The following is a 10,047-nucleotide window of genomic DNA, read 5'->3' as shown; positions in this document are numbered from 1 at the left end:
TCAAGCATTGTAATGAGCGTGTTTGGAATACGAGAAACAAATCCCTCAAGTGAAGTAGAGCATTCCAGAAGACACTGAGGGTGCAGACAGGAAGTTCAGCTCTCCACTGTAACTGAGAGTGCTTTGCAGGAAGCGTTCTGAATTACAATGATCCCTTGGACCATTGGATCTGAAGGGGAGGGGAATCTAGCTGCCACTTCATGTGGCCGGATCAGGCTAAAATTGTCACTTCTGTCTGCACCCTACGATAATAGTAGTTAACTCATGAATGTGTCTCTAGATTTGTTTTTCAGAACCCTCAGAATCTTTGAAATAGAACAGTCCCTGCCTGTTTCGCTTGATGGTGTAAGACCCAAGAATAAACTTCAGAAAGTTCTGCTCACTTGCCAACAGTTGAACTTTGCAGCTGGGTTTTGCCTGTTGAGGTCCCAGCTTTTACAAAAGAGCACAAATACATTGTAAGGAAATGGCAGCAACATCGAAGCCAGTGAATTTCAACCAGGGAGCCAGTGTACCCTGGGGTGCCTTGAAATTTTTTTCAGAGGTGTCATGAGATGCCAAGCAATGTTAACCTCTGTGGTATGAAACCTTGTTCAGAAGATAAACCCAGAGATTTCAAGCAGGAATTTATAGCGTTAAAAACTTTCTCACCTGTTGTGGTCTTGCTGAATTCTTTGCCACAGAACTTTTCTGTAGTCAAAAATTGAGTGAAATTAAGAGCTAACATTTTCTGAGGAGTGCCTTGAGTATAAAAAGGTTGAGAACCACCAAATGAAGCAGTCTTCCTGTCCTTATGGTTTTTTTCTTCTGCACTTGTAATAATATCTGAGAGGTGTGTTTGACAGCTCTCTCTGTCTCTTACTGCTTGAACCTGTCATAATGTCTAATACTGTTTATGACATCAGTTTGTTGCTATGGTGATGATTTTGACATCACAAATTCAACATCATAACTTCAGTGTGGTGTTCAGTAGAAGGGAGAGGGAGCTGAGGAGAACCAAGCTTTTGTTTCAAAACGCACGTACTTCCACTATGAGCAAGTGTGTCAAGAAATACCATGGAAAAATAACTGTAAGGTAATTGTCAAGTTGATATGTTTGAAAGTTTCCTTCAAGTTCATAAGTGTTAATTGAGAGTTGTGCAATTAGCTAAGCTCCTGTGTAATTTATCAATTGAGGTAAGATCTATACCATCTAAAATGATGTCACAACACAACCCAGTGGTGATGCCAAATGCATATTGTTTGGTTTGAAATGGCATTAGTCCTGTTTTCAAGTATTAAATCTTCATATTTTGAATTGCGATAAGGGAAGATAGAAACTAGAATTTTTTTTTTGTCTAGAGGGGGGAATGTTTATGTTTAGCAGAAGAGATCAATAGAATTTTTGTGCAGTACCTGACAGAACACTTCAGATATTTTGCTAGCTTCTGTATTTCTCCCCTGTCTCTCTCTCATGCCTAATTTTGAGAATAGATTAAAAATGAAGTCAGGGGAAAAAAAATCCACAAGTGTAATCCAGAATCACTTCTTTAAATAAATTTGTCCATCTGTATTTTTTGATTGAGGGACCCATAATATTTTTCAGTATTTAAGCTAAAGGAACTACGAAAAGTTTGATTTTTCTAACAATTTTCTTCTAGATAACCCTTCAAAGTCATCTGACCCTATACTGTATTGAATCTACGTATTATTCACAAGCAGCTATTTAGTTGGTCCTATAAAAGAAGCAAATAATAAAGAATTGTTAGGTGTTTCTACCTTGCCCATAAGGGCTTCTCAAAATACTCTCTTTGCTTTACACCACTAGGTTTCTTTAGCCCCAGCACCCCTCCTTGTTTCCTTCCCCAACGTATAGTAAAGGCTTGATGTGGCTGTCCCATCAGAAATAGCAGAGCTAGTATCCAGAAAGAATGGGTTGCCAGAAAATTATTCTTGCTTTTTCTGTACTGTATACTGGAGGTATTGACTATAGTACTTCCTTTCCTGGCCAAGGGAATGATCTTGAGTTCCAATTTATAGGCAGTGCATGGTGATATACTGTGGTTCTGTGAGACTCTTGGGTTGATTTTTTTATCAGATACTTTCAAAAGATGAAATTGTGAACAAATGAGGGGGAATTAATAATATTCAGATAAGTATGTTCTTCAGTTCTGATTTCAGTTCCTTGCTCTGCATTCTGTATATATTTATTTTACTTATTTTTTTAGACAAATGACCATGGAAATGGTTGAATCACAACAAGATGGAAGTGCTGCAGAGTCTGCAGCAGAGAGTGATGCTGTTCGCATGCAAAACCCACCAGGCCAAAGTCAGATTCCTCCCATAGCTCAGGTAACCTGATACAGAAGGATATGAGAAGCAAACAAAAACAAAGAACATTTAAAATTGTTACCTGTTTTGAGATAAATATGACACTTTACTGCTGATCATTATATTCCCCATGTCATACATGCATCTCATTTTCTTATAGGAGGGATTTAATTGAATATCAAAGCACATCTTCTGTATTAAGGTTGGGACAGAATAAGGGCCACAGGTAGTGCAGTACATTATTTTAAGTTCTTCACAAAAATAGCTCTTTGGGAATTTGGGGCTTCTCAGAGTGACACAACAGTAGAAACTTAATAGACATCATTCTACTCATGTTTTTGGAATAGAGTCATATGCACTCATGATAATGGTGACCTAATAAGCTGAGACAGCCAGAAAAGTTAGAGGTAGGTAAGGTACATGGTGATCTCTTGTGTCCTAGAGTTTGGAGATGTTTTGCAACCCAAAAACTGGATGAAAATAACTTTGGATTTTTTTACCCCTAGTTTTCTTGCTCAAAATGAGTCTAATTCAACATGTAAATATTGACGTTTATATTTCTGTTTCTTCCCTAAGCACCTAAAAGCAGTTTTGGGATTTGTTTAAAAAGATATTTAAAAATATTTTGCTGATAAATGACAGATGATACAATAATGTTCTAAACTTGTAATGATTATATATTGTCTTGCATCTTAAAATATTCAAGCAAAAGTTATAGTAGAAAATGTTAAAAAGAAATTATACTTCATATTTCAGTATACTGATTGGTATTTATATCCTAATCCTTTAGCATAGTGTAGGACTCCTGAGCCATTTGATTCCTCACCTGTGGCTTTATCTCAAGTTTTTTACTCAGGCAGAGCTCCTGAGCTGGTTATTTTGCTCCAGTATAATTTTTTTGGCATAATGCTAATGTTGAGAGCCTTATTCCCCTGCTAGTCTCTGGTTTCCCATGGTTTCTGCCAGCTTGCCTACAGACCTGTCCTTCTGTATTTATCAAGTGAATCTCTGTGATAGCATGCACATATCAGATGTATAGTAGCCAAAGAATTGATGTCTTTTGTTAGTTCTACAGTCATGTAGATGTACATGTTTAGTTCTGTCTGAAAACTCTTCAGTTGTTATTCTGGTCTTCTGTAATTAGTATCAGTGCCTATTTTGATGTGTATTCATGTGAATTAGGAACTGAACTGAGACTGCCTACTCAACATTGGGTTCCTTTATAAATATTAGTTGTTATTTACTTTTTGTTGTTACCAGATGGTGAAAATAATTGTATTTATAGACATGAATCTGAAGTGTAGTCTGGTCATGGAATTTATAATCTCTTAAGCCCACTTCTTTCAAGCTAGTAGTTTCTTCAAGCCTCCGTTGTACTCAAGTGTATCAGGCCCATTCTTTGTGTCTAGTGGGCCCTTAGGTTGTTCCTATATGACACCAAACCTGTTCATAGTTTCCTTCTACTTTATGCCATCTTAATATGATATTGAGGATCTGTCTTTCTCGCTCAAAGTTTGTTCCAGTGTGGCTTACATGTGGCAATTACTGAGTTAGCTGGTATTCAGACATCAGGATGTATCATAACATGCTTTCCCATAGCCTTCATCTGAAAATGTTGCAAGACTGCTGCTCAAGGCTTAGTCTCTTTTTAGTCGCTTCATTTTCCTCTTAACCCCTCCCGCCACCTCTACTCTGTTGTGCCACTTAGTTTGGAGGAATGAGGTTGCAGTCTCACTTAATACTCTCTATACCTTTTACCCAGACCAAACACTCTTTTTAAAAGCTCTGTAGTGTTAGCTCACCTACAAGTCTTGCATCAGGTTTTGTAGGGGATGGCTAAACTTCTGAAAGTGGAAACTTCAACTTGAAAGAAGCTGTTCTTAAGGGAGTGTTGCATCTGCATATTCACATTCCTGTCATTGTCGTTGCTTCTTCAGAGGTTTAGTTTAAGAATGTCTCTATGTATGGATGGAACTGAAAGGTGATTGAGACCACTTCTTCCTTTATACCTTCTGGACCCTGCAGGAATTCTGCTCAGTGCCTAGGCAGAAGACTTTTTGTCATTATCTGTATTAGTTGATTTCAAAAGATACTTTCATATCTATAACTTCTGTGCTATTCAGCCAGGCAAGATAGCACACTAGTTGGATAGTTCACTTAAAGTGATCACTCATGAATCATGTTTAAGTTTTGTGTTTAATTTGACATTACATTTTATAGTTTAAATCTAGTAAGACAAGTAGGTGGCAGAAGTTTATACCTTGTTCCTGTCTGGTAGGCTCAGGAAGGTAGTGCAGAATCAACTCACATTGGCTTGTTTTCTTTTTCACTTATAATCATCAGAAACATAAGATCCAATTTTTCAAAAGCGTCGAACACTTGCAGCTTACTCAAGAACACATGTGCCATCCTGGGTCAGACTATAGGTCCATCTAGCCCAGTATTCTGTATCTTGGGGGCACAACGGGGGCCAAGGGGAGAAGTATTTGCAAGGCAGACTGATCTATCCCCCACCTTTAGCCTTCTTTTCTTACAGCTGCCAGCACAAGTATAGGAAGTGTAGGAAGATGGATCTTGATGTCTGGGAAAGCTGTAGGTGTTTAGAATTGTTGGAGAAAAAAAACATTTTTCTGTAAAGTTAAAAGTTGACAGTAAATGGAGAGGCCATTGGATGATCTTGAACAGAAGGGTATTGAAGGCTGTGGGAAATCAATGCAACCTGCTTTTCAGACTAATATGCATTTTAGCCCACTGGCCACCAGGGGTGCTATAGTGTCCTGCTGTCATGGCTTGGCCTGGCGCTTTCTCTTGACTTGTTTTTGGTGGGCTCTGCGCTTTCTGCCATTTGAGTCTGTTCCTCCAGAGCCAGGCCTGGCTGCTCTCCTCAGTCACTTATTTCTCTAGTGGCTTCTGTCCAGATTTACATTTGTAGACTGATTCTTGTAGCTATCGCTGCTATGAACCCAGAGCCATGTTCCTTGGCCTAATGTGCTGGTGGAGGGGAGCATTTTATTAGTATTCTCTTGGCCGTATACTTGTGTGTCTCCTGACCCAAGATGAGGAGGAATTGGTTAACATATTTCCCTACCTGGCAGACTTCTATGCTGCAGAGACTGAAGGTGAGCCACTTTGTTGTACAGAAAGGTTTATTGCTAGGATGTCCTCTTTCTCAGGAGGGGAGGACTCTAATCTGGAGTATCTGCTAAATAGTGCTGTAGATAAACTGAACGTGGGCTGTTGGCATTCCCATTCAGTAAGGAATCCAAAATGTGCCAGCTGTTTGCATACTAGCAGCGTGCATTACTCCCATATCTTTTGTGTCTGGAGGAATTCTGGTGAAGAAAGAGCAGCTGCCTGATGTGGATGGAATATTGCTTGCCCAGACTCCTAAAATCCTCTCTGGTTGCTACACACTGCTGATGACAACAGAAATGCTTTTGCACTTAGACACTTCTGCAGTGACATTTAAGATTGTAATTGACCCATCCCACGTTATCTTCTTTGTCCAGTGATCTTCTGTGCTACCTTGCTTCTGATGAATTCACTCAGGAACACAAGGTTTTTAATGCATTATCCTACATTAATCAGATCTGGAATGTGCAGCCTTTTTTCTCAGAGCTTATGTTAAATTTGCTGCATGTAAAATGAAAGTGATGTTGCCAGGAAGAGGAAAGTACTTTTGAATATTAAGACTCAACCTACCCCCTTGGTTGAAAAGATACTTGTCTCCATTTTTTTCTTGTTTACTTACAGCTTTGGAGTTTTGTTGCATTGTTGAAATGCAGAACTCTAGAGCTCTTGGTTCAGAGATGATGCCCTCTATTTCCCAACTAAAAAATCACAAAAAAAAAAATATTTCTTTGCAAGCTTTCAGGCACATGCACCCTTCTTCAGGCTGAGGACAAACCTAAGATGGTAAACATCTTCCTAGGTAGGAAATAAACTTCATGTTGCACAGGGAAATTTTGGGATTGGAGGTCTGTTCTCCTCAGTGTGTGAGAATTTTTTTTGTGATTTCTTAGTTGGTCTAATAACAGGTATCATCCTTGAACCAAGACTTGTAGAACTTTGTGTTTCTTTTTGTCTCAGACCAGCATGGCTAACAAATACATCCGTGAAATGTGGAAGATACTGTATTTCAGCCAATTTTGGAAATAGAAACTTCATTGCTGAACAAGAAGGAAAGGTTTTTTTGAGCCTCCCTGCCTTCCTGACATCTGACACCTTGAGGGATGAGAACAGCTTTATCTGCACATTAAGGAGCAGCTCACACAAAAGACTCGTACAGACCCAGGGGAACAGACCTCCATCCTCAAAATTCTCCTGTGCAAAATGAAGTTTATTTTCTACCTAAGAGGATTTTTACCTTTTTGCGTTTGTCCTCAGCCTGAATAAGGCTGTGTGCGCCCAAAAGCTTGCAAAGAAAGATTTTTTTTTTGCCATATCTTAGATGGTCTAATAAGAGGTATCATCACTGAACCAAGGGTTCTGGAGTTTTGCATTTCTTTTTGTCTCAGATCAACACAGCTACTAAATAGATCCCTGACTACATTGTTGATTTGTTCTTTGATTTCAATGCAACTTTTATCTCCTCTGGCAGAATAGTTCAACCTGTCCCTTGTCATCCAGATCTCACTTCAGTTGTCCGTTCTTTTACCACTCAGCAGCGTTATTATAGTCTAGTCCTGTAATTCTCAACTTGGGTGTTAAGTAAAATTGGAAGATACTTTTTTTCTTGAGAGAGCCTATTTAGTTTCCCACTACATTTCAACCATTATTTAGTGAATAAGTTATCAGGAAATTATAATACCCTGCCTACTTTGCCTGGACATCTTGCTTCTTCAGAAACAGTTGATTCATCATCCAGTATTCTTGATGGTGTCTTAGTATGCTGTATTCGTAGTCAAGGAGGTTAACAGCTCAGGGGTCATTATCAAAATCCTTTAAATGAGGGGTTGGCAACAGATGGCGCATGGGCTGAACACGGTCCGCAGAGCCACTGGATCTGACCTGTGGAGTCAGAAGCCTTTGCCTCTGCTGATTTCATGCTGGGGCTGGGCAGTGAGGAGCTGTGGTAAGGCCAGGCAGCTGGAAGCGCTGCTCACATTGCGACTGTTACTGCTTCTCCCCAGGTGCAACTTCTGTCTGGTGGGAAACTGAGCTGGGGCTGGGCAACCTCCAGCTCTGCTTGCTCTGTAGCCAGGAATGGAGGGGACAGAAAGAAGCAGCAGCAGCACAGCAGACGCATCCTTCAGTTGCCTGGCCCCAGCTTCCCCAGTGGCTGGAAGCTGCTCCCCTGCTTAAGCTAGAGAATAGGGGGCCAAAGATAAGTGACGGCAACAGCGGTATAGGTGCTAGTCCCAGTTCCTTGGCCCCAGTGTAGCTCCCCTCGAGTTGGAAGCTGTGCTTGAGCCCCATGTGGGGAGTAGAGGGCCTGGAAAAGTAGTCCTGGTGCAGCTCCCAACTGCCTGGCCTTGGTAAACTCCCCTCGCTCTTGATGCACTGCTGAAGCTGCCTGGCCTGTGCCAGACTGAAGCCAAGTTGCACTGGGCTGTGGCTTGAAAAGGTTGCCTGGCCCTTCTGGAAACAAGGTGGACTATGAAAAGCAAGAGAATAAGTTGGGCATGACCTTTCAGATCTAGTTTAGATCTTTTATTTCAACAAGTTTTTCTTGTTTGTGTCACCTTTCTACCTTCTTCTGTTCACAGATGTTTTGTCTTGGAGTAATCTTGCACCTGGTTATGATCTCTTGGGGTTTCTTCAGGTTCTTAACCAAGCCGGGAAGAAAAGTCACAATCACAGGCTTAGTTAATAATGAATTCATGTAGCTCGGAATACAGAAGGAAGTTGTTTTATCCAGTTCACATTTAATAGCTAAAAAAAATCTGGACTGTACCTCTTTTCCTGTCCAATAACCTTCAAAGCAGCGGTAAAGCCTAAGAAAGGCAAGACTTGTTTTAGAACATTACAGGGCTGAAATACGTAATAGGTATCTCTTTATTTTTGGTGCCCAACATTTTAGACAGTTTAAAAGATGTAATCAGCGCAATAGAAATAATTGAGTTGTGCTAGTAAGAGCCTAATGTGTGGAGTTATTTTTGCCTTGGATTTTGGATTGAAAGTTAACATTTAACGTGTCTTAAGGCTGCCTTTTGAAGTGACCTCTGAAATCTTCAGGACTTGTTAATTAAACATGATAATCATAACTCTTACAGGTTTCTGTAGCTGGATCAAGTGCTGGAAGAGGCTCTCCAGCTGTAACTCTAGTGCAATTGGCTTCTGGACAAACTGTACACGTCCAGGGAGTGATTCAAGCCACACAGCCGTCAGTTATTCAGTCGCCGCAAATGCAGGCTGTTCAGGTTAGCAGGGTTTTTGCTTGTTTTATTTATCGATTTTTTGTATGTATGTGGGTATGATATGTGGCACTTTTTCTTGATTTCCACCTTGGATTTTCAACTTTCCTTTCAATGAATAGAAAATTCGTCCTTTATTTTGAGGCTTTGACTGGTTGCCAACTCATAACAGCAGGCAGAATGGCCTGTTAAGTTTGTTTCATAAAGGTAAAAAGAAAATACCAACCAGAGTCTTGGAACCATCAACTTGCACAACATCTAATTTATGTAAATCATGTGATCCCATTTTAGTGGCTTATCCCACTTACTTTCTCTTTTTGCTATTTCACTACTTTCATATCTTGTCTCATGAGTTGAAAAGTTTCCAAATGCCATAATGAATTTGTAGAGAGCCTAGCATAAAAAAACTGTTACACCAATTAAAGTATCTGGATGCGAAACGTATTATAAGAGGAGCTTCTGTTAATGCTATTTGTTGTGTATAAGTAGAGTCCACAACTGCATTTATGCACAGTATAGGTGTTAAAGGTATGAAACGATCAGCATTTATTTGGCAAGCCTCTATGAGTTTGACCTTGCTAAGGTTGGGAAGCCAGGACCAGGAGCCTAAATGTCAAGAGTTCACAGCTTTTTACAATGAAAAGACTTGAGAAATATATCTTGTAACTACTCTCAAGTAGCCACTCTTTTAAGATTTAGAGATTTTTCCTTTTAGTAGAGTATATCTTGCCCGTTCTTTTCTTCAGACTTATGAGTCAGGTGGCTGAAGTGCTTCTGTCAGAAGTAGGTGGTACCTTTGGATAACTGGGCTCTACCTTCTTTTACTTAGGACTAGAGAAAGACCCCACATTTACCCTGAAATTTATTGGCAATTATTGCAATATAAAGAGGACAAGGACAATTTGTCTCACCAGCTTGCTTGAAAGGCAAGCAGTCCTTCATGTCTAGAACTTCTGAGTGGCTTTTAGGTCTAACCTCAGGTAGATGAAGAGTTGTATGAGCATGAAGAAGATGTATCTGTGAGAGATGTGCAGTCTCATCTGTGGGACCTGGCAGGTTTCAAGGATTACATTTTTACAGGTGGCTAAAGGAAACCACAGGTTTGGACTGGACCAACCTTGTGAGAGCCAAATAAGTCTAAATTTCCAAAGAAGCTACTGCTTTGTGGAAGTGTTTTTCAGCAGCAGTTTCCAGCAGACTGAACCCTATTGTATAAAGCAAACACACATTTGAGAGCCTTTCCTAGTTTCTTTTACTATTTTTCTTCAACTTGGTATAGTCCAGAACAGGCATTGTAAAATAGAATATTTGCCCTACGGCTTGAAGTCCCCCAAAAGTGGAAGAATTTTTTCTGAGTCTTTTGCCAGCCTCCTCTGTTATT

The 10,047-nt window shown here is 40.0% G+C and overlaps 1 protein-coding gene across 1 annotated transcript in view; it reads left to right on the top strand.

The window, feature by feature from the left end:
• Window positions 1–965: 965 nt before the first annotated feature.
• The window catches only part of CREM (cAMP responsive element modulator), a 54,218-nt gene continuing 45,136 nt past the window's right edge, over window positions 966–10,047 (top strand). Inside the window, exons 1-3 of the mRNA XM_019528793.1 lie at window positions 966–1,075; window positions 2,208–2,331; window positions 8,526–8,672. Coding sequence (XP_019384338.1) covers window positions 1,032–1,075; window positions 2,208–2,331; window positions 8,526–8,672 — 315 coding nt within the window. The 5' untranslated portion in view covers window positions 966–1,031. The remainder of the gene's footprint in view (window positions 1,076–2,207; window positions 2,332–8,525; window positions 8,673–10,047) is intronic.

Source organism: Crocodylus porosus, unplaced genomic scaffold (genome assembly GCF_001723895.1).
Source record: "Crocodylus porosus isolate Cpor-Errol unplaced genomic scaffold, CroPor_comp1, whole genome shotgun sequence".
In the NCBI taxonomy this organism is placed as follows: Eukaryota; Metazoa; Chordata; order Crocodylia; family Crocodylidae; genus Crocodylus; species Crocodylus porosus.
This window is presented reverse-complemented; position numbering and strand designations above follow the sequence as displayed.